Source organism: Mus pahari, chromosome 7 (assembly GCF_900095145.1).
Source record: "Mus pahari chromosome 7, PAHARI_EIJ_v1.1, whole genome shotgun sequence".
In the NCBI taxonomy this organism is placed as follows: Eukaryota; Metazoa; Chordata; class Mammalia; order Rodentia; family Muridae; genus Mus; species Mus pahari.
In genome coordinates, this window is record NC_034596.1 from 33,462,148 (window position 1) to 33,489,066 (window position 26,919).

General features: G+C 36.1%; 1 protein-coding gene across 2 annotated transcripts in view; it reads left to right on the forward strand.

Moving 5' to 3' along the window:
- The window catches only part of Snx13 (sorting nexin 13), a 95,764-nt gene that overhangs the window by 36,266 nt on the left and 32,579 nt on the right, over positions 1-26,919 (forward strand). For both annotated transcript variants that reach the window (XM_021201650.2, XM_021201651.1), the window contains exons 3-13: positions 2,242-2,344; positions 5,281-5,370; positions 6,201-6,322; positions 12,979-13,100; positions 13,185-13,286; positions 14,458-14,546; positions 19,796-19,879; positions 22,293-22,431; positions 22,767-22,855; positions 24,753-24,852; positions 25,588-25,781. In XM_021201650.2, coding sequence (XP_021057309.1) covers positions 2,242-2,344; positions 5,281-5,370; positions 6,201-6,322; positions 12,979-13,100; positions 13,185-13,286; positions 14,458-14,546; positions 19,796-19,879; positions 22,293-22,431; positions 22,767-22,855; positions 24,753-24,852; positions 25,588-25,781 — 1,234 coding nt within the window. The remainder of the gene's footprint in view (positions 1-2,241; positions 2,345-5,280; positions 5,371-6,200; positions 6,323-12,978; positions 13,101-13,184; positions 13,287-14,457; positions 14,547-19,795; positions 19,880-22,292; positions 22,432-22,766; positions 22,856-24,752; positions 24,853-25,587; positions 25,782-26,919) is intronic.

Below are 26,919 nucleotides of genomic sequence, written 5' to 3' on the forward strand. Positions count from 1 at the left end.
CTCTCTCTCCCCTTTCCCCTTTCCCCTTTCCCTCCCTCCCTTCTTTCATCTTCCTCTACCCTCTTCCTCCTCTCTCCCCTCTCCCTCTCTTTTTCCCTCCCCTTTCCCATCTCCCTTTCTTCCTCCTTCCCCTTTCCCTCTCCACTCTCCCTCCTCTCTCCCCTATTCCTCCCTCCCCTCTCCCCTCTCCCTCCTCTCTCACTTCTCTCTCCCCCCTCCCCCTTCTGAAACAGGGTTTCTTTGTAGCCCTGCATGTCCTGGAACTCAAACAGGCTGGCCTTGAACTCAGATATCTACCTTCTCTGCCTCTGGAATGCTAGCATTAAATGAATGTGCCACCACTGCCCCACTTGAGAAGGATTTCTTAACAGTAAATTACACACAGAATTTGATAAATGGAATGTACTCTCTACAGAGTTACTACAAGTTTATTGACTTTTTCCTGACTTTGCTAATTTATCAAGGAATAATTTCCAAAAATGGTTTGGTTACTTAGAATTCTATAAAGGTTTTTAGATAAAGATAGATGATTGGAAGATGTGGTGAAGTTAGTAAAACCTCTTTAAGTAATGTTTATAGTTGTAGGATGGAGTGTGAAATTCCAAACTACTGCTGTACTGTGAATTAGTGTGGTTCTGTACTAGTCCACTGACCCATTGGGACTCCCTGACATAGTAAGGGTCTTTTGTTTCCCCTAAAACCCAGTTGAAGAGATGTTCTCAGAACGCTTCCTTATGGCCACCAAGGTCATCGTTTTCTGAATTGTATCTTCTCTTTTCTTGACCTTGATTATGCTGGCTGACTGCCCCTTCAGTAAAACTTTGTATCATTCAATGTATTGTAAATTTAAGTAAAAAAATAGATATTTTTAGAGTCAAGTGATGATATTTTATAAATTCAAAGTCATTTCCTAGTTTGGCTTTGCTTTTCCTTAAAATTTTAAATATGTATTGCTATTTACTTAAAGTGCACATTTGAAAGGAATAGGTTTTCCCGTGAACAACCCATATGGCTCTTTGATAAAAGAACTTGAAGTTTTAAAGTGTTGTGTAGTGTATTCATCTAAAATGATGATGATATAGACACTTTTTCCTTACAGTTAAAGCTAATCATTTATTTATAATCTTAAGAAAAACACTTTGATAGGGGAAGCACATGGGTGATTGTTGTCAAATCATGGGGTAATGTCAGTATTATTTCAGGACATTTGCTGTTTTATTGTGTGGGTATTTGTTTATTCATTTACCTATCCTTCCCCCGCCCCCCCAAGACAGGGTTTCTCTGTGTAACCTTGGCTATCCTGGAATTTGCTTTTAAATCAGGCTGGCCTTGAACTTGCCTCCCAAGTGCTTGGGATTATAGGCATGTACCACTCTGCCCAGCTAGATGGATAATTTAATAATTTGTAGCTCCTAGATTTTGATTGTGAGTCAAACCCTTAGTGCTTCAGCTACGCTCTAGCCAATTGTAGCTTCTTGTTGTACTTAAGCATCAGCTAAAAGAATTAACTAGTTTATAATTGCAAGTGTTCTTTGAATTGGCTTTCTTACTGTTGTATCATAGGCTAAGATTAGCGTTTTAGCAGTCATGATCTTAAGAGCACAAGTTTAAATAATTACTTTATTTCTAAGTGCTCCTAATAATCAAATTGAACTGATACATAGGGCATATCATCTACGGGCAATACGTATCGAAAATTCTGAAGACAAACACACCACACAGAGATGCTTATATGTATTATATGTAATTTTAGACAAATAAATAATAATAATATGATGCCTATGACTTTCTTAGACATCATCAGTGTTATTTTACCTTTCCTCCCTCTTTCTGTGTTGACCTTCCCCCCTTTCCCCCTTGTTTTACTTTGGTTTTGGTCTTTTGACTTTTGGTCTTTTACCTTTCCCTACTGGCCTCCAATGCATAGAGATCTGCTTGCCCTTCTCTTTTCTCAGTGCTGGGATTAAAGGTGTACTCCATTATTCTTGGAACTGAAGGTTTTAAAAATAAAAGTTATTTGAGTAAAACTTTGAAAGACACTTTGTAATTCACTGAATACTTCCAGCTGTTCTAAGTTTCAGAGCCTAACAAAAATCTGTCAATCTTGATTTTCGAAATTTCAAGACTTAAGTTTTAAGAAATACTAAACCATAAAACCCAAGAAGTATATTTAGTAATGATTATGATAAAGTATGGAACTACTTTGATTTTTAATCTATACCTACTTTTTTTCCCCCTTAGGGGTTTAGTGGTTACTCTTCTGTATGGGAAAACTAACTCAGAAAAATACCTAGAACAGTGTGAACACTCATTTCTTCCTCCAACATCATCTGGGGTTCCTAAGGTAGGTCGTGCAAAGGAATGTGAAGCCCACAGTACACTTCTTTGCAGCGATCCATCAGTGTAACCATCTGATGGCCAAGCAAGGCTGTTATTCACAAATGTGTGTACATGGGAGCTGCTTGGTCTTATTGAGATCTTAAACATCATCTTGAAAACTTTCTTAGTATTTTATGTAAACAAATGGGAATGCAAATGTGAAGAAAAAATAAAATTTGTTAGCTTAATTTGTTTTCCCGTCTTAATATCAAACTCATTTATATAATTTAAAGAATGCCAATGATTGTTTTGAGTGAAATAAATTGAATAGGAATCACAGAAAATGTACAATTTTTGTTTAATTGGTTTGAAAAGCATAGTTTGCAGTTAAGCTATCATTCTGAATAATGCTAATCAGGTTTTATAAATGAAGTAGATATTGAGCTCTGTGGGTACATGAATTTCATAGTGCTATACCTTCAAGTTTTGTGTGATTTGGGTCTCATTTTATGTGTAGAGGCAAATGGTTTGCCAATAATTTAACCTTGCAGTCACATTAATACTAAAATGTAGATGAATAAGTAATGTACAGTATTAGATTATATTATAGAAATGAAAGAATCGCACTCCATTCTGTTTTATATTTATCGGCTTATGTTTCATTTATACATTTTAAAAACTTTTCTTCATCCTGTTTATTGTAATTATTAGTGCATATTAACTATACACATTAGTGTGTTCAGTATAAAATTTCTATATAAACATGCTTTGATCACATTCACCCTTTGACTTGCTGTCTCGCCTTTCCCTCCTGCCCAGTCCCACCTTTATCATCACTCCCCTCTGTACTTTTGGGTTGCCTGCTGCTGTCTAGGTGTGAGAGAAGCCGTGAGACCGCTGTCTTTGTTGTCTGGCTTATTTTGCTTAATACATTGTCTTCAAGATATATCCATCTTTCTGCAAGTGGCCTGATTCCCTTCTTCGTTATGGCACAGTAATGCTTCCTTGCACGCCTGTACTGTACTGACTTACTTATCTTTGGGGTGACTTTGTCTTGGATCTTGTGGGTAGTGATGCAGTAAACATGGCTGTGCACCTACCTCTGAATATTGACTTAACTTTCCATAGATGAGGAGTTGTACAGCTAGATGTAATACTTAAAACTTTCTTAATTACTTGAACTTTTTGTTTTCTGTTCCTTTAGAACTTTTATCACTACATATCCTTTGATTTTTGTTCATAAAAACTCTAAGGAATTCGGCCTTTTCTTTCTTAGCTGTGTATAGTTTTCATTCATTTAGAAGGTGCATAACAAAGAATAGGAAACATTTCAAGAATTAAGATTTTACATGGTGATAAAGTCAAGATAGTTATGTTTTTATAATCAAGTTTATAAGTTTTGATTTGTTATTTAAATGTGTGATTTGTAAATACAGTCTATGGAAAAAATCCTTATTGGTTCATATTATACTTAAAAATGTGTTTTAAATATAGTTGTGCATTCTTGAACAATAGGTTTGCATTCTAAGCAGTACATTATTAAGGGATTTTATTAGTATGAGTATCATAGAATGTGCAGAAGCAAATCTAAATGATATAGCCTATTGCCTACCTAAGGTATGTAATTTTGGTCTAGACAATACACTGCTTAGTATGTTTCTATACTAAATACTCTGGCCACCCTAGTGCAGTAATAAATATTGAAATTATCTAAACTGAAAAGAAGCAAAGAAATTGTGGTCTAACCTTTTTGTGATGGGACACTTCTTTAATTGCCTTTAATCTCAGCTTTTGGGAGGCACAAGCAGGTGGATCTTTGTGTTTGAACATAGTTTGATCTACATGGTGAATTCTAGGCTAGGCAAGATTATCTAGCGAGACCCTATCCCAAAAACAAACAAAACAAAACAAAAAACAAAGCAAGCAAGCAAACAAGCAAGCAAGCAAGAAAAGTGGTGTAATAAAACCATTTAAATGTTAGGGTTTTTGCTTTCAAGTTTTTTGTTTTGTTTTTGTTTTTTTATTAGATATTTTCTTTATTTACATTTCAAATGCTATCCTGAAAGTTTCCTATACCCTCACAACCCCTCTCCCCTACCCACCCACTCCCACTTCTTGGCCCTGGGGCATATAAAGTTTGCATAGCCTAGGGGCCTCTCTTCCCAATGATGGCCTACTAGGTCATCTTCTGCTACATATGCAGCTTTCAAGATTTTTTTTTTTTTTTTTTTAAGGGAGCTTGTAGAAGTCTATAAAACTTATGCTAAATCTTAGGTTATAATCTTGGCGCGCGCGTTTGTGTGTGTGTGTGTGTGTGTGTGTGTGTATTTCATTTTCATGTCATCTGTAGTTTCCTTTTGCTTCTTCACTGGTGACAGGAATTTCTCAGCTGCTTGGCTCATAGTTACTGAAGTGTTATTTGGTGTATGACTATATATTGATCCTTAGATTTATTTAAGAAACTCCTAGTTCATTTTTCCCTGTTCCCAACATAATAATCGTTCTGATGACTGCTAAAAAGGAGAGAACTATGTCTTCCTTGTTTAAAATGGTCTCTAATTAAAATATACTTTAAAATAAAGTATTGTTTGATTGTATGCTCTTGGTAGCTAGAAAAGGAAGGAACACTTAGAGTATCAGTAAAGACAGTAAATTGACAGATCATAAATATTAATTGCATAGTTTAAAGGTTTGGTTGAACAATGGCAATTACCATTCTTTTCTGTTTCCACACCTTTTTGTTTTAAATCACCTTTGCTAATGTAACATAAAAATTAATAGCTTCGCCCCCCCATATCTAATTTTTTGCCCCAAATAATCAAATTTGGCTTATATTTATTTTATTAAATTATTTAATGACTGGAAAATACGAGAAAGTATTCGTAACAAATCAATTTGAAGCAAATTGGAGAGATCTGAAATCAAGGAGATATTCAGTAACGGATCACGATTTCCCTTAAGTGCTTAGAAGAAATGAAACGCGAAGCCAGGACTATAAAGATTGACAGAAGATTGACGGGTGCCAATATAATTGATGAGCCTCTCCAGCAAGTGAGTTTCAGTATGTGGTATTTCAATTCCATCTATTGTATTTGATGTTTGTTTCTTTTGCAAATGCTAAGGTACACCGCTTAGTATTTAAGCAATGTCCTGAAATTATATAATAATGCCTTTTTTGAATTTTAAAAATTCTGCTTACTAGGTACCTCTAATGAGGTGGTTTATTTAAATGAGATAGCTATTATGGTTTAGCTCTAGATTAGAAAAAGTTTGCCGTCATCTAATATTCTTAATTTTACAATTTAAAATATGAATGTGTTAGTCTTATTGAACAATCCAATTGGTTAGGTAAATTAGACTTTTGAGTTATTTTTATTCCTTAAAATTGCTATCTCTTACTTGGTTGAAAATGTTAATTAGAATTAGATAATTGATATCTCTTCACAGATATTTTTGATTATATAATTTGATTACAGTGGATCTTATGAGGACATCTGCAAAACGTTTGTTTCTATTAATGCCTGGTAGCGTTATCTACATCTCATCCAGTTGAACTGCGTTGAACTCTTCTGAGTATTACAGGACTGAAAATGTTTTCCAAACATTTTCCAAACTCCAAAATGTTTTCAAACTCTCTGTCTGAATGTAGGTAGCCTTAGATGATGTTTTAATTTGCTTAAAAATTAGAAGTGAATGAGTTGGGGTTTCAGAACATTTTTTTAACAGTGGCTTTTAATATGAAGTTTTTATAGTGATGATAGGAATTTATTATCACAATTTAAGATGTATAGAAGAAGAATAGAAGTTTTAGTTTTTGTTTGTTTTGCTGCTGTTAGTTTTTAAATCCTAAAAACTTGTTTTTCCTTAATGTTTTGCTGTAGGTTATCCAGTTTTCCTTGAGGGATTATGTCCAGTACTGGTATTATACATTAAGCGATGATGAGTCATTTCTTCTTGAAATTAGGCAAACTCTTCAAAATGCGCTCATTCAGTTTGCTACTAGGTAAGTTGCACTTATATAGAAAAAATTCATATATGTCATACTGTACAACAGGAAAACAACTTCCAAATGAAAGGGAATTTTTAACTAAAAGATAAGTAGAAAAGTAGACTTATTAGGAATATAATGATCACATTATTCATATGAATAATTATTTTCATTTCTCTTGTGCATAAATCTAAAATATATTTAATATTTTCATTTCTCGAGCATAAATCTAAAACATATTTAATACCTCAGTTATATTTAATATCTTGAGCAAATGCAAATAAAGTGTTTTTTATTAGTAGTATGTGAAACAATATTTTTCTCTCTTTTTGACAGTTGTATCATTTTTGATTATAGCTACCTAGTAGGAGTGAGATAACATTTGTAGGAGTGAGGTAGCATTTCAGTTTGGTTTTGCTTTACATTTCTCTGAAAGCTAACATTGAGTATCCTCTTGTATGCTTTTAGCCATTGTATATCAACACTAAGAAGATGTCTAGGCATACCCTTGCTCTGTTCTAAAATAAGGTTACTCGTACTTTATATTGGCCATACTTTCCCATGGGACATGGTAGTGCACATCTTTAATCTTAGTACTCAGGAGGCAGAGGCAGCGGGATTTCTGTGAGTTCAAGGCCAGTCTGGTCTACCTAGCAAGTTCCAGTATAGCAGAATAGCCAGGTAGACCTAGTAAGTCTGTCTCCATTTGGGTAGTTAACACTCATGCTCATTTGTACTTCTCTTAGTCTTTGTAGTCTTCTTGTAAAATTGCCTGACTGTGAAAAAGGTGAAGGGCATTCAGTAAAAATACTTTTTATATGTCTCATTAGAAAGGAAGTTTACTTATCAATAGACACCTTTGTTACCATTTACATTTTTAAAAAAATTATTGTCGTAATGTTTATGGGTATTTTGCTTGCATTTATGTATATGGACCATGTGCTTTGTGCCCAGCAAGGCTAAAAGACAGTGTCAAGTCCACTTAAAACTGGGATTCCAGACCACTGGGAGCTGCTGTGTAGGTGTTAGGAATTGAACTCTGGTCCTCCAAAAGAGCAGTCAGTGCTCTGAACTGCTGAGATATCTCTTCAGCTCTGCTATTAAGTCTTTTAAGAAACATTAAGTATATATGAAATATATCAATGTAGTATATATGCTGTATGATTTTACCTACGTTTGTTAATATATATGACAGTGACATTATAAGTACAGCAACTACTAGCAGTGATTTTTTTTTTTTTTTTGGACTTTCGGTTTATGGCTAAGTATAGTTAATTACAGAAATTTTAGAAAAAAATGGCATTTTATAAAGTGTGTATTTTGCTTTATAGCCATAGATAAGCAATAAAATATAATAATTAGTAATAAAGATACCCAAGATGACTATTTTCTTGTAAAATTAAAAACAAAATTGTGTTAATCCCAGCACTTCGGAGGCAGAGGCAGGCGGATTTCTGAGTTCGAGGCCAGCCTGGTCTACAAAGTGAGTTCCAGGACAGCCAGGGCTACACAGAGAAACCCTGTCTCGACCCCCCCAAAACAAACAAACAAACAAAAAACAACAAAAAAAACAAAAACAAAAAACAAAAAACAAAATTGTGTTTGGCTTGGTACAGGTCCTGTGTGTGCAGTTCTGTGGCTCGGGTCCTTATGTGCTGCTGCTTTGTCATGCCTGTCAGATACTGTTGTTGCAGACCTTCCCCTTCTTCTTATGATTGTTCTGCTCCCTCTTTGATGATCCCCAAGCTTTGGAGCAAGAGGGTGAGAGACAGATGTCTCATTTAGGTTGCATTTTTCTTTAATGTATGAGAGTGCTTCTCTGTGTGTGTGTGTGTGTGTGTGTGTGTGTGTGTGTGTGTGTGTTACACAAATTGAACTCAAGTCTCATCTTTGCAGAAGGTGCTTTTTTCTACCAGGCCACTTGATGGCAGGGTGGTTTCCACCTCCTGTGTAGTTGAGGATGTGGCTGACCTTTGAGCCCCTTGTCTTTACCTCCCACATGCTGGTGCAGCAGGAGTGCACCACCACACTTGACCCTCTTTGAAAGGAAATTCATTTGCTTCCACTATTGTTTGGGAAGTGTTCTTGAAACTACTATGCATTATTTTGCCTTGTATCTGATAGAATGTTGAATGTTCAAAAAATGTATTCTTATTGAATTTCCATTTGTGAATATATTTGTTGAGACTTAGTGTTTTACTTCACAAGTAAATTTTAGTAAGACTCATGTTTATTGAAATGATTAACATCCTATGTTCAGTTTTTTTATACTTCCTACCATGTACCTTGACAGATATATTTTTACTTACGGTTTCATTTATTGCTTTTATTAGAACATGACAAAGGCTTTCCACTCTTGTTCTTCATATCAGTCCTTAAAAGGGTGCTGCTAAGATGGCCTAATCGGCCATCATTGGGAAGAGAGGCCCCTTGGTTTTGCAAACTTTATATGACCCAACACAGGGGAAGGCCAGGGCCAAGAAATGGGAGTGGTTGGTTAGGGGAACAGGGGTGGGGGGAGGGTATGGGGAACTTTCGGGATAGCATTTGAAATGTAAATAAAGAAAATATCAAATAAAAAAAATGGAAAAAAAAAGGGTGCTGCTGCTCTGCATGTGTTCATCTAATGACTGTGCTCATTGTGGAGATCCAAGTCCTTTGGAAAACCCAGAACTTGGGCATCCACACATGTTGGAATCCAGTGTAGAACTCTCACTGTAGAAGATACATTCTGGAATTCTCAGTGTAGAAGATACATTCTGGGATATTCTCTGTTATGCATAATTTCATAGCTAATGAACTGATGAGTTTTCATAAAGGATATATGTGTCAGCCTAATAGCTTTCTAGAAATAATTAGTTGTGGTGTGTTATGTTGCTAGTAAGGAGCTACTCACTGCCTAGAGTTGATGGAACAAGTAAAGTGATCATTGCAATCTCAGCCCACAGATTAGTGACATTCATTGCCTTTTAAGGGCATGTAGTTTGGGAACAAAAAGCTTTTCAGGATATATGCTGTTTAAACCTCCAAGAAGAAAGAGGCAAGTATTCATGTGTTACATGTGCCCCTTCTTCAGACACCTATTAACAGTGTTTTGGCTCTGAGAGAGCGATCAGTAAATCTTGCATTTTGGACCAATGCTGAGCATGTTACTTAGGCACTGAGGGGTACAACTGTAAAGAAAGTAGAGAGACATTAAAAGAAAATTTGCTTTCCTGAGATTTTTATTTTGTTGTTTTAACAATGAAAATACCTAATTATGAGTTGTACAGTAAGAAGTGTGAAGTGTGGTGATAGCAGAACATGTAACTAGAGAACCTGGCCTAATTTGAGGCAGTAGTGGTGTGGATAAGAGTCAATGGAGCGTACCATATAAGGATTGCCATTTTAGATAGCTCTGTGGGAAGCTGAAATTGGACTTTTGAAGTAAACATGGGAGAGCAAAAGGAGATATGTGGAGATTGGAGAGGGGCTTGCTTGTTCAGTGGCACCTCGACACATTTGAAGAATTAGTCCATTTAAGCTTGAGAATTGCAGAGCTGACAGGGAGGAGAACTGATGAAGAAGGCTAGCAAGGACTTAGGTATACAAGATTGGAGAGAATAGTTATGCATGACCATGACAATAAGGTGTGTGTGTTGTAGAGCTTGCTAAGCTTTCATTTTGCATTATTTTTTTTTGTATATCTGTATTTAAAAAGTTAGGTGTGGGAGACCTAGAAACAGCGAAGTGCTGAAGAGTAAGTCGGTTAGACTAGACACAGAGAGGAGGGCACACAGATCTTACACTTGAACAAAATAATCTGTAATGCTTTGGCCTCGTGCTAAAGAAAAATACCGTCACCCTGTTTCAAGGGTAGGTAATTTTCTTATTTTTGCAGCCATTTTGCCATTTTACTGGGTGTATATGTACTTGTTTCTTTAGGTTAGGGTATATTATTTTCCCTTTTTACTTTTTCGGTAATATATGCTCTTAAATTTAAGGAGTATTACCTCAGAAGTAATGACAAGATGGAAGTATTAGTTGTCAAACTCCTTGTGCAATAACCCGCATGCTTTTACTACAGTAGGTATCATTGGGAGTAGTATTGTAAATAATGTGAACAAAGAGACGTGGCCATTGGTTGTAACTTTAGAGTGGTTGATATTAAGAGTCTCCTTAGAAGCTGTGTTGAGAATGTGTAGTTGAATGGTTTCTATTCATAATCATCTCATTCATTCCTTACATATTTATCATGCATCATTTTATAAAGTACCGCATTATTTAACTTTTCTGCTTTTGTTGAGACAGATATTAAACACTTTTAGTGTATTCTAATATAAATAAAAAACAATAATGTGGTTGTTGTTCTTAGTGTAGGAATTTCTTTGGAGTTCACATTTCTTTTAGATTTGCATATAATTGTAAGAAAGTCAAAATAGAGGGAGTGTACTGTTGTTTACCCTTTTATTTCTATTTTGAGAAATAGAAATCTAGGTTAGCATTGAATTGTCTATATTAATAGCATTATTTGATGATTTTTATTTAAATGTCAGATGTTCTAATGAATTGAGATGGGTTTAAAAATGCCTTTTAATTTTGGCAAGTTTTGTGTCATTTGAAAAATTCAGTAATGAATGGCATTATCCTACAACAAAAAACAAAAATGAAATAGTATAATATGTTTCTTCCAAACTTTTTAGATGGAACCTTTTACCTAATGGCCTGTAGTAAGTACACTGTACATTAGAAAACTGAAAGTTGCTCACAGAAACTGTGGCTTAAATGCTTCTTAAAACCAGAGTATCACTGTGTAGCCAACGCAGGTCTCAGGTTCGGTGCGAATTCCTAGACTCACCTCTGATTTGAGACCCTTCAGCTGCTGTTTGCTTTCAGTGCGTGTGCGTGTCAACATGATGGACTGGGTTGTTGTTGTTGTTGTTGTTGTTGTTGTTGCTGTTTTATTTTTTTATTTTTATTTTTTAATAAGGCATAGGGGATGGTTTACGTTTTTATTTTGTATTTTATATTGAGTCATAATATTGCTGTCAGATTAATTTGTATGCTTAAACATGTGTTTATAGCCGGGCATGGTGGTGCATGCCTTTAATTCCAGCACTTGGGAGGCAGAGGCAGGCAGATTTCTGAGTTCAAGGCCAGCCTGGTCTACAGAGTGAGTTCCAGGACAGCCAGGGCTACACAGAGAAACCCTGTCTCGAAAAACCAAAAGGAAAAAAAAAAAAACAAAAAAACCATGTGTTTGTATTTTGAGACCGTTGATTCTTTCGCAGCTTCTAAAGATTGGAACACTGTTATGTTTAATTTCTCTTTGACTTCTCATATAAGTCAAAGTGTAACTGTGCTTTTACAGTTACTAGATAAGGTTTGTTTATCAAACTATAAATATGCCTTTATAATTAATAGACAAGATCTGTTTTGGAAAATAATCCATACTTTTTTCAATGTCATCACTGCTTGTCAGTGTTTCCACTTAGCGGTCTGTTTTGATTTGAGTTTTATGGACATTTACTTGTGTGCTACCTACTGACAGGACTGCCAGCCTGCTTGGCGATAGTTTGATATCCATAGTTAAGGCAGAATGCTCATCTTGTCTTTGCCACTTATCCATCTCTTTAATCAGTTCCTCGTCTTATTAAAACTGGTTTATTTGCTAGAATGCAAAGTCTCTAACTGAGAAGAAACACAGTGCCAGCCATCAAGTAAACACCACATGCGTTGTTCCTTTCATGTGAGTTGTCAGTGGTCACAGTGAGTTTGTGTTCTTTCCTGGTCCCATTGGCCTGGGGTCTCTCATTGACCAACATCTTCATGAGCATATCTTACTTCTCTTTGCCTTAGGTGTGACCCTGGAAGTTTTATCAGAGTTATATGCTATTTTTATTTTATGACTTGTTACTAAAATGTTTCCTGAGGTGTGTTGCTGTTGAAATATTGTACTAGATAATTTTATAGGATCAATATTCAACATTTTTTGTATTTTTAAGCAGTTTTGTACATGCTATGCTGACCATCATCTTTAAGCTAAGCAGTTCTCTGTATCTTGTTATTTAGAGGCTATAGTTTTAAGTGCTGGTATATACAGAAAGAAGTAAGTTACCATATACATTTAGTTTCAGAAGATAGGTTGTGTAACTAAAAGAATGGGTGGAAAATTTAGAATGGATTCAGAAAAAACCAAGAAATGTATGAAACACTCTTAAGCAAGTAGACATTCTGAATCTCTCAGGTGTTTTTATATCTGAGTTGAGAAATTATGTGATGTATCTATGGGGAGGCTTATTTCATATGTAACTAAAACCATTTTACTGTATTTGCTAATTTTAAGAATTTAAATTGAATTTTTATGCCTTTGGACATTAATTAAAATATGTTGTCAGAAGACAAAGTGAAATAAGAGCTGATGTATTTAAGAATCTTATGTCATAAACTCTGAGATAGAAAAGTAATTAAGGAACAAAATCTCAACATGAGAGGCTTAAGGGATGCTCTGTGGTTCTGAGCACCTTTGGCTCTTGCAAAGGACCAGAGTTTGCTTCTTGACACCCATGACTAGTGGCTTGCAACTGCTGTAACTCTAGCTCCAGGGGATCTGACACCTACCTTCATTAAAATAGATGTAAGTTTTTGTAAAGCACTTGTATAATGATTTATTGTTTTTTTTTTTCTACAAGGTCAAAAGAAATAGACTGGCAGCCTTATTTTACTACACGCATTGTAGATGATTTTGGCACTCACCTACGAGTATTCAGAAAGGCCCAACAGAGAGTAACAGAGAAAGATGATCAAGTAAAAGGTACTGACTTTATTTCATTTGAAAGTCAGGATTTAAAAATCTCTTATTTCTTTGTGCATTCTCAGTTATTTCTTGTTGTTCTAGGTACAGCAGAGGATCTGGTAGAAACCTTTTTTGAAGTTGAAGTTGAAATGGAGAAGGATGTTTGCCGGGATCTAGTGTGCACTTCTCCCAAAGATGAAGAAGGTTTTACTTTTATTATAACCTATTTGAGTCCAGTCACAGCATAGAGACAAGGTGGCAGAGCAAGTCTAAGGTGGCATTTTTCTTGCACAGGATAGCTTTATATAGAAAACACTATTTTATTGTAATCCTTTCAAGTAGCTTTTGCATTCCTTTCCTATCCTGAAGGTTATCTTTAAATAACTGAAAACTTACATTTTAAGAACAATAGTGAATTTCAATTTAATATCTCTACACTGAGAGTATACCTGTTACCCTAAAATCATTTCTAATTAATTTCAAATAAAATGTTTAGATTGTTATATGCTGTTTTATTTATTTGACTAGATACTAGAATAAGTGTTTCTTGATCAAATAAAATTTCCTCTTGATGAGAAGTTAGACAAATTTTGGTAGAGGTTTGTTTTTTTTTTTTTTTTTAATTTCAGTTTAGTCTCATGATTAGGTGTTTCTATGGCATGTATTTTTACCAATGGGATTAGCTTTTGAATTGTTTCCCAGGAAATTTCCATGTGGGAACAACAATAAGGAAGAATTGGTAGTTCTGGAAGTGATTTTCTTCAGTTTTGAGAATATGCTAAACTTTTCTCGCCTTTACTATTATTTTATTCTTCCCCATTTTTTCTATTTTTTTCCTGTTTATACTTGTTATTAAGTTCAGTTTTCACTGCCAGTTCATAAAAATTGTGTGAAGAGTAGTTAAGTAACAAGCACTTGCCGTGGTATGAAGTATGCATGTGAAGTGAGCTTCCTTAAACCAGTATACTAGAAGAGTGAATGGCTACATTGTTTTTACATACTGAAATTGTAGAAGTGCTGTTTTCCTGCAATAATTACTAGGTTATCTTTACATGCACAAATAACTTCTAAGTATGCAAGGGTAATTAATACATAATAGAAGTGAAAAGTACATTGTGCCCTTAAAACAGTTTTAGAGAAAAATAATTTTGTCATTAAAATTTCTCATGATTAATAAGACTGGTTCAAACTGATAAGAACTTTGATTAATGCACGGTCATATTGGAGAACAGTGAAGGCAATTTAGTGAACACATATGTAAGTAGCAAAGAAGGAAGCTGTTATGAAAATGAACCATCTTAAAAATGTTTTTAAAAATTAAGAATAGAGACTCTAGATTTTCTAATGTCATTATAGCTACTTTTTCTGTTTTTAGGATTCCTAAGGGATTTGTGTGAGGTTTTATTATATTTATTGCTACCTCCTGGAGATTTCCAGAGCAAGATCATGCGATACTTTGTCAGGGTAAGCCTAAATTCATATCAAATAATGACATAAAGGAACTTAGCGCAACCATTCTCAAAAATCTTTGGCCATAAGACCCAGTAAAATGTCATAATTATTGAAGTATCAAGGAACTTTTTAAAATGTGAATCTTCATCTATACTATATATGTATTATAAATTACAAAAATGAAATTTTACACCATGACTATGTAAGTATATACTCTGTTAGCTGATAGGTCACTGACTTGCCACCTTGTTCCTTTTAAAGTCTTATTATTTGCTTGTTAGAGACTGAGAATAAACAGTAAATAAGAAAAACATTTGGATCTATGGCTATATTACCCTGAGCTCACCAATCTTGTCTGACCTCATAAGCTAAGCAGGGTTGGGCCTGGTTAGTATTTGAATGGGAAAGATGACCTTGGGGACCTTTTCTGAATTCTCCAGAGCCGTTGGCCATTACTTTTGAGAACTGCCTTAGAGTTAGGTGCTTTAATCTTTGGTTATAATACATAGTCCTTTTTTTAAATCGAAAAAATATCCATACAATATATTTTTATCATGTTTCCTCTCTGATATCTCCCTACCCACCCTACTTCATGTTCCTTTTTTGTGTCTCTCTCAAAAAAAAAAAAAAAAATAGAAATCAAGAAACAGAAAAATCTCACAAAACACTAACAGAAATACAGTAAGACAAAATAAAACAAAACATGATGTTCACAAAATATTACTGTGTTCGTTTTGTGTTGACCAGCTACTCCTGGGCTGGGGCCTTCCCTGAAGTGTGGTTGATATACCCAGTGAGACTCCATGGGAGAAGGTGGAGTTTTCTCTTTGCCAATAGCATCAGTTATAGATAGCTTCTTTTTATAGGGGGGAGACTGTGTCTACTTCCCTTCTTAGTGCTGGGACCCTGTCTGTCTTGATCCTTTACAGGTTTTGTGTATGTGACCACAGTTTTTGAGATCATATATGAGTCCTGTAGTGGCTGGATGATAATGTTTCTTTGAAGTCATCCATCACCTTTGTCTCTTAAAATCCCATTGCTTCCTCTTTTGCATAGCTCCTTGAACCCTGAGAGGAAGGGTTTGGTGAAAATAACACTTTTAGGACTAAGTGTGCCAAAGACTCACACTCTCTGCCTATTTCCAGTTGTGTGTCTCTGTGCAAATTCCATTCTACTGCAACAAGAATCATCTCTGGTTTGTGTAGTAAAGTTCCAGAAAGAGATTATATTCAGAAATGGTTCAAATGGGGGAAATAAAGCCTCATTATAGAACTACACAGACACTATTGCATATGCCAGAAAGATTTTGCTGACAGGAACCTGATACAGTTGTCTCTTGTGAGGCTATCCCAGTGCCTGGCAAACACAGAAGTGGATGCTCACAGTCATCTATTGGATGGAACACAGGGCCCCCAGTAGAGGAGCTAGAGAAAGTACCCAAGGAGCTCAAGGGGTCTGCAACCCTATAGGTGGAACAACAGTATGAACTAACCAGTACCCCCAGAGCTCATGTCTCTAGTTGCATATGTAGCAGAGGATGGTCTAGTTGGCCATCAATGGGAGGAGAGGCCCCTTGGTCTTGCGAAGAGTCTATGCCCCAGTATAGGGGAATGCCAGGGCCAGGAAGCAGGAGTGGGTGGGTTGGGGAGCAGGTGGGGGGGGGTATAGGAGACTTTGGGGATAGTATTTGAAATGTAAATGAAGAAAATATCTAATAAAGAAATGGAAATTTATAGTCAAGGAATAGGGAGCCGATCAGTGGGTTGAATATTACATTTTTATTACTCATTCTTCTATTGTGGGTGTCCAGTCTGTTCGTTTCTGGCTATTTTGAATGAGCAGCAATGAACATAGATGATCTAGTGTCTTTGTAGTAGGATGTAGGCTTCTTTTGGTGTATGCCCAAGAATGATAGAGTTGGCTCTTGAGCTATATCTATTTCCAGCTTACTAAGGAACCACCACCCTGAATTACATAGTGACGTACAAGTCTGCACTCCCACCAGCAGTGGGTGAATGTTCCCTTTACCCCACATCCTTACCAGCATGCCAGCTCACTTTAGTCTTATAGGTCAGGCCAGCCTGTGTAGTGATGGCACTGACCGTGGTGGCTGTGTCCTCCCACATTAGTTAAGAGATGCCTTACAGATGTGGCCACAGGCCAATCTGATTTGGGTAGTTTTTCAGTTGAGCTTTCCTATTTTTTTGTCAAGTTGATAATTGAAGCTAACTATGACAGATGAAAGATAAGGTGTGGCCACGGTTATACACCCTCATTAGATTCCTGCTAGAGGTAGGCCAGGGTGATCAGATAGCAAGAGTGAGGATGAGAAATTTGATCAGAGATTGTGGGTGGAGGCATTCTAACTAAACACCTTTGGTTGGATTATTGCTAAACTGCTTGCTACAATGATGAAAACAGGTTGAGGTCTAATTCGGAAGAACCTGTAAGTAACTAATTAGAGTTGGGTTGAAGGTAAAGCTGTCACCAGGCAACTGTAGTTACACCTGTTTTCTCCCCCAGAAGTACCAGTTTCTTTTCACTCACTGAGTTGTCTCATGCTTCTCTAGTCTCATTCAGAATGACTTCTGTTACCCTCTTAGCTAGGTCCTGTTCAGTTTTCCCAGTACTGAAGGCAGTGCAGAGTTCTTTTCCTTCATAGTATTTACTGTATTTTAAGTAATAAATTTGTGTGTGTGTGTGTGTTTTCAAATTGGTGTTTTTCTCCATAATTGACTGGGAGCTGAGTCCATACCAAGCAGAATCTCTATTGTTGTGAGTCTAGTGGCTAGCTCATGGTGTGATACATAGCTCATACCAAACCAGTGATTCTCTCGTGAGGAAAGATGAAGTGTCCTCTTGGTGGTGGTGTCGTGCATGCTATTGCAGGACCAAGAATGAAGATGTGCTTTGTGAAGGGACATCAGTGTTGTTTAAAAATATACAGAAAGGTAGTCGATATATTTGTATCACTGTAGATTGGCTTTATGATAGATTTCATTCTTTTTTGGTCAAATCTACTTTACTACAACACTGATTTCAACAAGTCAGTTTTGTTCATTTCACTTATAGCCCTTTATCAGTTTTCTTTGTTTAAATTTAAACTTTCACAAGAGTCATTTTGTTTAGAGTAAATAATAAAGAGGTCTTTTTGCAGTGTGAATTTGTTCTTTTTGATGCATAGATTGTACAAATACAGTAATTGTCCAAGGTAATTGCTATTTAACTACTTTTACTTTCTATCACTGTAGTTTATTCACTGAAGGATTCATGGATTCAGTAACTTAAATTGGCACTTAGTGCAATCTTTTAGAAATTTGAGGTCTTGGATCAGCAAGAAGGCCCAGTGGGTAAAGACATCTATCTTCACCAAGCCTGATGACCTGAGTAGTTTCCAGAACCCACACAATGGAAGAGGAGTCCATCCAAGTTTTCCTCCGATCACATGTGCTGAGTTGTGTCTCCCCAGCCACCATATAATAATAAGTGTGAAAAGGTTGGGGGGTCTTACTCTAAGAATTGCAAGCCAGAGGCATGTTATTGTGCATTCCTGGGACCACAGAGATGCAGTGTAATCCTATGACAAACCTTTGTCTAGTCAGACATGTATTGAGGAGAATTAGAATACCAGAGTAATTTTCTAAGACAGATTCACTGATTATATTAAATAATAAACATAAAATGACATTTATTTCCAATCGTTTTTTTTTTTTTTTTTCATTTTGAAAAGTAACTAGAAAATTGATTTGGGGGATTGAATTTTTTCTTTTCAAAGTAAATTTTAAATTTTGAACACATAGGTCAGAAACAGAATTTGAAGAAAGGAATTTCATATATAAATATATATTTAAAAACATTAGAAAGCCTGGTGTAGTGGCTTGTGCCTGTAATCCCAAATGTTAGGAGGTTGAGGCAGGAGGGTTAGGTATTCAGTGAAAACCTCAGATTACATAAAAGGTTTGAGGCCAGTTTCTGTTACCTGAGACCCTGTCTCAGGAGTAAAACAAAAAAATAAAAAGTTAGAAGCTACAGCTCACTCTTAAAGGATCAATTCCTCATAATGTATAACTGTTAAGAATCTCAGTAATAGTGTCTAGAAGTTACTGGTGCCTACATTACTGCTTGTTAAAAACTAATTTAGTACAGGATAGTGGTTGTTGGTGACAATATTTGCTCATGCAGGATTATACAGTATTTCTTTAAAGAAAAAAAGACCGCTGGATTCATATGGACACACACATGTTTTTTGTTTTTTTTTTTTTTTAGAGAATCAGTCTTTTACTTAGTTACATAAATATTGTATTGTTAGCATTATGAGTATTCTCAAGGATGAATGTTGATAATTTCAGATATCACAGGCATTAAAGTATGACTAAAACCTGCTTTAAAAATCTATGTTAGTAGTATCAGTTCTAAATTCTATGTCTTCATTTCTATTTATGTAAATATATGCCCTTGTTGGACTTAAATAGCTTAGAGGAGTGGGTAAATATATTTAAAGATAAGTAAATAACTAGATTAGTTGAGGAATTGCATTTATACATGGAGGCTCCTAGGCAGTGCTACCATGTGAGAGAAATGTGAGATGTAAAATAAGAATAAGTCTAAGAGACAGATGCTGGAAATGCAGGCACAGCTGTGTTTTAAACTTGCAAGTGAGAAAAGTTGAACTGGGACTCTGAAGACACACTTGCTAGGCTCATTGGGTCTTGGAGAGCATAAAGACTGCAAGGCCTGGGACTGTAGACAGTGTGGGTAGATTTTATTATTTATTTCTCAGATTTTTTTTTTTTGTGAAAATACTCAGGTAGAGGAGACACTTGTGTTCCAGTATGCAGATTTACCTAATGTTGAAACTACACTGTACTTGTTCCATCTCATCACTTAAAATAAACATAATTTCAAGTTGATGTGTATCTTTTCCTTTTCATTTTTAAATACATCTGATATAGGTTCTTAAGTCTATAAGCACGTTTATTCTACTATTTTGTCTTTTAGAAATTCACATAAATACTAATAAACCAGAGGTGTCCTTAATTCCCTTCTAATTGTCATAGAGATGTGTTTAAGTTGATATGGTTGGATGTGAGCCTAGCCTTTAGCAGCTGAGCCATCTCTCCAGCATGGTAGCTCACCTTTTCATAAGGCTGCAGTGATTCCATGGTCCATGTGTATTATAGCTCTTACTGTTGTTTCAGGAAACCACTGTTAGATTTGAGAAGATGCTAAATTCAGCTATGTATTTTTAAATTTGATTTTAGGAAATCCTTGCACGAGGAATTCTTCTTCCATTAATAAATCAACTCAGTGATCCTGATTATATTAATCAATATGTCATATGGATGGTAAGTACCCTTTAATATTGTGACTTGTATTTGAGTATTTAAAATAGTTTTTTAGCAGTAAAAATATTGTTTGAAGATCAAAGTGATTAACCAACAGTATATGAAAGAAATGAAACAAAAGGAACATTTTAGTCTCTACATTTTCTAGTACCTTCCTTACTATCATGGTGTTGCTACTATTTATCTTTTTTTTTTTTTTCTTGGTTTTTTGAATCAGGGTTTCTCTGTATAGCCCTGGTTGTCCTGGAACTCACTTTGTAGACCAGGCTGGCCTTGAACTCAGAAATCTGCCTGCCTCTGCCTCCCGAGTGCTGGGAGCTACTATTTATCATAAAGTAATGGCGTTTACTGCCTGTGTTATCTAGAGATGATTTTAACAATGCTCCTATATGCTATATATTACCTATCTGAAGTGTTTAAGACCTGTCTTGCTGTCCTCAAAGTATAAGGCTTATGTTTTTAATCCTCTGGTCTTCAGGCTTCATTTTTTTTTTTTTTTTTAGTTAATTGTGTAATATTTAGTATTTCATTTTAGTAGGTCAGATGGGTTTTTAGCTAGTATTTCTTCCTTCTCTTTTGTAACTACTATAATTTTAGTGGTTGTTATAAAAATTAGAATGAGCCGCTTCAACAGCATATGCATAGAACAGTGTTTCACTGTCTCATATCCAGTCTGAGCCATGCCAGCAAGATCATTTCAACTCCTTGTCCCGTGGGCTCATGTCACAGAAAGTTTATATATTTATACATATAATTAATTTATTCAGTACTGCAATTTAGGTTTTTTATATCATAGTTTCTTTAAAAAAAAATACTAAGGAAAAATAAAACTTCTGAGTTCCAGTCTACATGTATCACTTTTAGTGATCCACATTTTTTCTTATAATTTTAAATTACTTTTTTTTTATGTGAACAATTTCTTAAAGGAATTGTATAATTTTTAAGCTTGATGGCAGTAATAGCATCAAACTCACTGAGCCTTTGCTTATTGGAAAATATGTTTACTATAAGGTTACATAATATTTCCGTTTTCTCTAGAGTGCTTGACTGTTTTATATTAGTATGTTTGAAGGTGTTTGATTGGAAAAATAAGTTCATCTTCTTGCTTTCCTTGTTTCTAATGAAAAGCAAGCGTCAGTATCATGACTGTGTCTGTTTTTGTGGTTCTGAGCCTTTGCAGTCTCCTGTTCTTTGGCTTTGTGCTGAGAGTCACAGACGTTTTGCTGTCTTTCCATAGCTCTGTTGTTTTGCCTAGACGAAAGTGTTTTATCCAACACAGAGATTAACATAGAGATCATTGTGTAGATATTAAGTGCTCAGGTACTCACCATTTCATAACCAAGCCATGGTCAAGTCTCACATAACCCTCTCTTGTAGTTGCTGAATGTGCCTTGTGATAGGGAGAACTTCCCTCAGTATACATACGTTCATAAAGGACTACTTCTCCTATCGTATTCTTACTCTGGCTTGGACTCTGGTATTTTTCTTCCGTTACTTCCACCTCTTAATAAAATAAATAAATAAATAAATAAATAACAACAAAAACTGCCTTGGTGCTGTATGGGAAACTTTTCCTGGGACACCAAGATGTGCATCTACTCACTCCAGAAAGGGAGTGCATGGCAGACCAAAGTCATAATTGCACCAAACAAACAATGAATTATTGTTGGGACTGCTCATACCAGCCCAGGCCAAGGAACTTCATCAACTTGCAGAGCCACCTCTAAGCCCTGCAGCTTTTCTGAGTCATTGCCCGTGTTGGGGTAGGTTATTCAGTTATTTAGCTACTTTAAATTATTCCTGCCCCATGTAAGAAACCCCTTGTCCACATCCCCATTAGTAGTTCCAATAATAATTCATTGGTTTGTTTGACTTTGGTCTGTCATGGTTTCCCTTTCTGGAGCGAGTAGACATACACATATTGGGTGTCCCAGGAAAAGTTTCCCCTACACCACCAAGATAGTGTTTTATTAAAGTGGAAGTAATGGAAATATGAAACAAGAAGAATACCAAGAGCTACAATACAGAGTAAGAGAACAGATGTGTCTAATTCTAGTTGACTTGATTTCTTTCACAGTGAGAGCTCAACCCCCTACAATACTAAAGACCTTTTAACCTGTTCCTGTTGCTCTCATCTTCTGGTTTTGAGAAGATGTTCTGGTTTTGGTGTAGCTTCAGCCACCTTGATTTCCTTGCTGCCCTCAATCATTCTGAGCATGGTTCTGTGCTTTTCAGTACATACCGTGTGTGGCTTCTGTTTTGTTAATAGTGTGCGACTCATTTTATTGTAATTGCTTACACTCTGCTTTTTTCTTTTGGTATATGCACTAGGTTTATAGTGAGTGGTGTGTGCCCAGGGTTTCATATTGAATTTTTCTCTTAGTCTACCTGTTCTTTAAAACTTTATTTTCAGATCCGTGATTCAAATTGCAACTATGAGGCCTTTATGAACATTATTAAATTAAGTGACAATATTGGAGAGTTAGAGGCAGTCAGAGATAAGGCAGCAGAAGAGCTCCAGTATCTCAGATCCTTAGATACAGCCGGTGATGGTAAGTGAGTCTCTTCAAGGATTACCCAGCCTTAATCAAACTTTTAACTTACATAAGCGGAATCATAAATACCTACTTTTTAATGCTCAAATTAAGCATTTCTTGCTGTATTAACATGCTCTTAAAGACATTGTTTTCTAAATGTGAGGGTGATGGTATTGCTATTTTCCCTAACATACTGATAATAGGGATGATTAAATTAAATAATTTCATGAAACAATTATAGTTTTTTATTGAAACAAAATTGCTATATTATTTTGTTGAATTATAATAAATAAAAGTATTTCTGAAATACCTCAACCATTTTTAGTTTATAATAAATCTGTTTTTTTCAGATATTAATACTATCAAAAATCAAATAAATAGCTTATTATTTGTAAAGAAAGTATGTGATTCAAGAATACAGCGGTTACAGTCAGGCAAAGTAAGTATAACATACTTGTAAAATAATGCCTAGTTGTAAATACTTTATTGTAATTAAAATGTCTAGTTTGTGGTAAAATATAGGATATTAATTAATGAAGTTATTTACAACAGGACTTAAACAAAAGGGGCACATGCATGTGTGTGCTTGCACTGCTCGTGTGTGTGTGTGTGTGTGTGTGTGTGTGTGTGTGTGTGTGTGTGCATGACTAGAAGTGTCTTCCATTGTTTTCCACCTTATTTAGAGATAGGATCTTTCGGTAAACCAGGAGCTCACCTGAGAACTACAGTAGCTGGCCACTGTGCTCTGAATAACCTGTCTCTCCCGGATCATCCTCCAGTACTTGGGATGTAGAAACAAACCTCTGTGTTTGGCTTTTTTTATATAAGTTCTGGGGATCTTCAAGCTTGCACAACAAGCTCTTTGCCAACTGAGTGTATTTTTAGCCCCAAAGCACTAACTTTATATGATATAGTATACTTTCTAAAGCATTCTGGAAGATTAATTTTAACGCTGCTTGAAAGGTTCCCCTCTGCAGTGTTGCGGGACTCTGCTGATCTTTGTTAAGTTATGGAGAGAGGTCTTAGTTTTATAGAATGGTGTTTGTTAAAGTTGTCAAGAATAAGGTTTGCTTTAAGCAATAGTTAGTGAAATTTATGTGAAGATAAGATGAATTTGACAGCTGTTTCAGAAACACTTGGTGAATCAACAGAGGTTTAATTTCTGAGACTGCTTATGAGCATACAGAGAGTGATATGGTAGTCGGTATAGCATCTGTACATGCACTACCAACGTCCGATGTGCAAATTGTTCCAGCAGGTAATGGTACAGCATAGTATATTGGTTCACTGCTAGCCCACAATGTTTTAGTAAGTTTGTCTGAGCAACATCTGAAGCCCAGTTGGAGATGAGTAGAGAGGAGTGTGTGTTGATGGTCGAGTTGCACTTTCACATGTGTTCTTGCTTGCCTTTCTTTGCTGGGATAACACTGATCAAAAACAACTTGAGAAGGAAGGATTTTGTCTTACACTTTTAGGTCACAATTGGTAATTAAGAGAAGTCAGGGTAGGAATTAGTGTGGAAACCATGAAAGGATGCTGCTTACTGACTTGCTCTTTGGCTTATAATGCTAGTCTCTCATACAGTACAGACTCAAGCCATCTAGTGCTCTTGATGCCCACAGCGGGCTGGACCTTCCCACATGCATCATCAGTTTAGACTATAACTAACCTTTCTGGTGTTTGTTTTCCTTGTCTGTAAAGTCAGGATGATACTAACCAACAGGATTGCTGTACAGCTTAAATGAAGTAATATGTGGAATGCATCCAGGGTAGTGAGTGGCACTAAATGCTCATTACATTTTGAGCCTTTTCTCTTACTGTATTGCTTTGACTATATTTTACTGCTTATAGTCTGAAAGAAATATATATTTTAATAGTAACAGAGGTTTTACTCTGTAAAAAGCAACATTGCTTTTTGGATATATTTGTATGTAACAGGAAGCTGTTAGATAAATGCTAATCAAAATGTAAACTTAATGAGGTTGATTATGAATTTTTAGATACATGAAATATTCAGTCTTTTGCTTTTATTTCCTGTAACATTTATTCTATTGTGGAATATGTAGAAGTAGAGAATACATGAAAATACAATGATATAGATTATTTTATATTGGGAAAAATCAGTTTGTTATATTTTTAAATGATTATTTGGTAACTCTTTCTTAAAATGAATAGGCACTTAGACTTACTGAGCAGAGTATTTTATTAGGAACCATCATGCAGTCTTTGCTTTTGTCACATTTTAATAGAATGTTGCATTTTCTTATATTCATATAAGCATCCTACCCTAATGATTGATGACTGAAGTCCTTCCTTGTATTCGCTTGTGTTTGTAGGAAATCAATACTGTGAAGCTAGCAGCAAACTTTGGGAAACTTTGTACAGTCCCCTTGGACAGCATTCTTGTAGACAATGTTGCACTACAATTTTTTATGGGTAGGTAAAACTTTATTTAAATAATAGGGACACAAAATTTGGGGAGGGGGGCCTGGTGAGATGGCTCAGCGGGTAAGAGCATCCAACTGCTCTTCCAGAGGTGCAGAGTTCAAATCCCAGTAACCACATGGTGGCTCACAACCATCGTTAACAAGATCTGATTCCCTCTTCTGAGTGTCAACCACCATGTGGTTGCTGGGATTTGAACTCCGGACCTTTGGAAGAGCAGTCGGGTGCTCTTACCCACTGAGCCATCTCACCAGCCCTACAATTAGATTTTAACATGACCTTTGACATTAGAGACTTACTAAACCTTTTGCTTTCAATTTTTCTTGTATTTTTTGAGATTAATATAATTCTGCCATTTTCCTCTCTCTAAACCACTTTGCTCTTCAAATCTGTGACCTCCTTTTTCTTTAACTGTTGTCACCCGCATATATGTATGTACATATATATGCCTTAATACGCCGCAGAGCCTGATCTGTGGACAGTGCTCCTTGTAGGTGTTTTCAGGGCTGAGCCTTGGTTTGCTGGTGGCTGACCAGGTGGAGTGCTCTTGCCTGGAGAAGCCTATGTCTCCCCCTCTCAGCTCCTCTGAGCTGCCGGAGTTCTTTGCGGAGGCTTGAGCACACAGGGCTCTCTCTGCTCCATTTCAGGATGTGAAGTGCAGATTCTGGATATTTGAATTGTAAGTCTGCCATTAGTAACTGTCTTGCCATGGCCTCTGTGTGGTAGATTATATGCAGCAAACTGGAGGCCAAGCACATCTCTTCTTCTGGATGACAGTGGAAGGGTACCGGGTTACAGCCCAGCAACAGCTCGAGGTTCTCTCAGGTCGCCAGAGAGATGGCAAACAGCAGACCAACCAAACCAAAGGCCTTTTAAGAGCAGCAGCTGTTGGAATTTATGAGCAGTATTTATCTGAAAAGGTAAGGGTTCTTTATGGCCTCCATTTTCTATCTTTGGCAGTGTCATTCATAATAATTTGTGTGATACCTATTATGCTGGGCATGATGGCTTCAGTCATCTTTCCTTGCTGAAACCTAAGGATAATCTTCCTGTGTATTTTTTTTTTAAAGAGTTATTTATTTATTATGTGTGAGTACACTGTAGCTGTCTTCAGACACTCCAAAAGCGGGTGTCAGATCTTGTTACGGATGGTTATGAGCCACCACGTGGTTGCTGGGATTTGAACTCCGGACCTTCGGAAGAGCAGTCGGGTGTTCTTACCCACTGAGCCATCTCACCAGCCCTTCCTGTGTATTTTTATTCTCATTGCTCTAGAGAGGAATCTATTGTTTATAAAATCAAATAAGTATGTCCAAGTTCATGGAAATACTAAATACTATGTCAAGACTGGTCACTTTAGATTCAAGGACATGATGGATGTAAATGAGGATACAGAGATAAAACATGTGAAAGCAAGCAGAAGAGAGCTACAGATGGACCTTAGTATACAGCTCCAGTCTAGCTTGCACAGGCCTTCAGTTCAGTCCCAGTACCATATAAAAAGAAAGACAAGATTTTGTATCTGCATTTGTAGCATATGTTTTGAAATGAAAGTTCTAGTAACAGATTAGTCTATCAGATTTAGTTTGTTCCCATATCACATTGGAACTTGATGCAATGTTGGTTACTAAGACAAGTTTCAGTTAATATTAATCAATCAGAAGGGTTATCTGGTATCAAATAAATGAGTCATATAATTCTTACATTCTTAACTATTCATTGCTTGACTTAACTCCTGATGACAGTATATCCTGTGTGCCACACTCTACCAGTATGTCTTAAGTAAGTCCTTATTAATCCTTAATATGGGTCTTGATAACCTTAGGTAGAATTATCTCCATTTTCCCAATTGGGGAGTAAGGCCTAGTAAGAGGAAATTTGCTCAGTAAAAATCAAGAATTAAATCTGCCTGCAAGGGCTGGAGAAATGGCTTATGTAGGAGCACTGGCTGATTTTTTGGGAACCTATATCTATCCACAGCACCCACAAGGTGGCCCACAACTGCCTGTAAGTCTAGTCTCATGGAGTACAACATCTTCTGAACTCTTTGGGCATCGG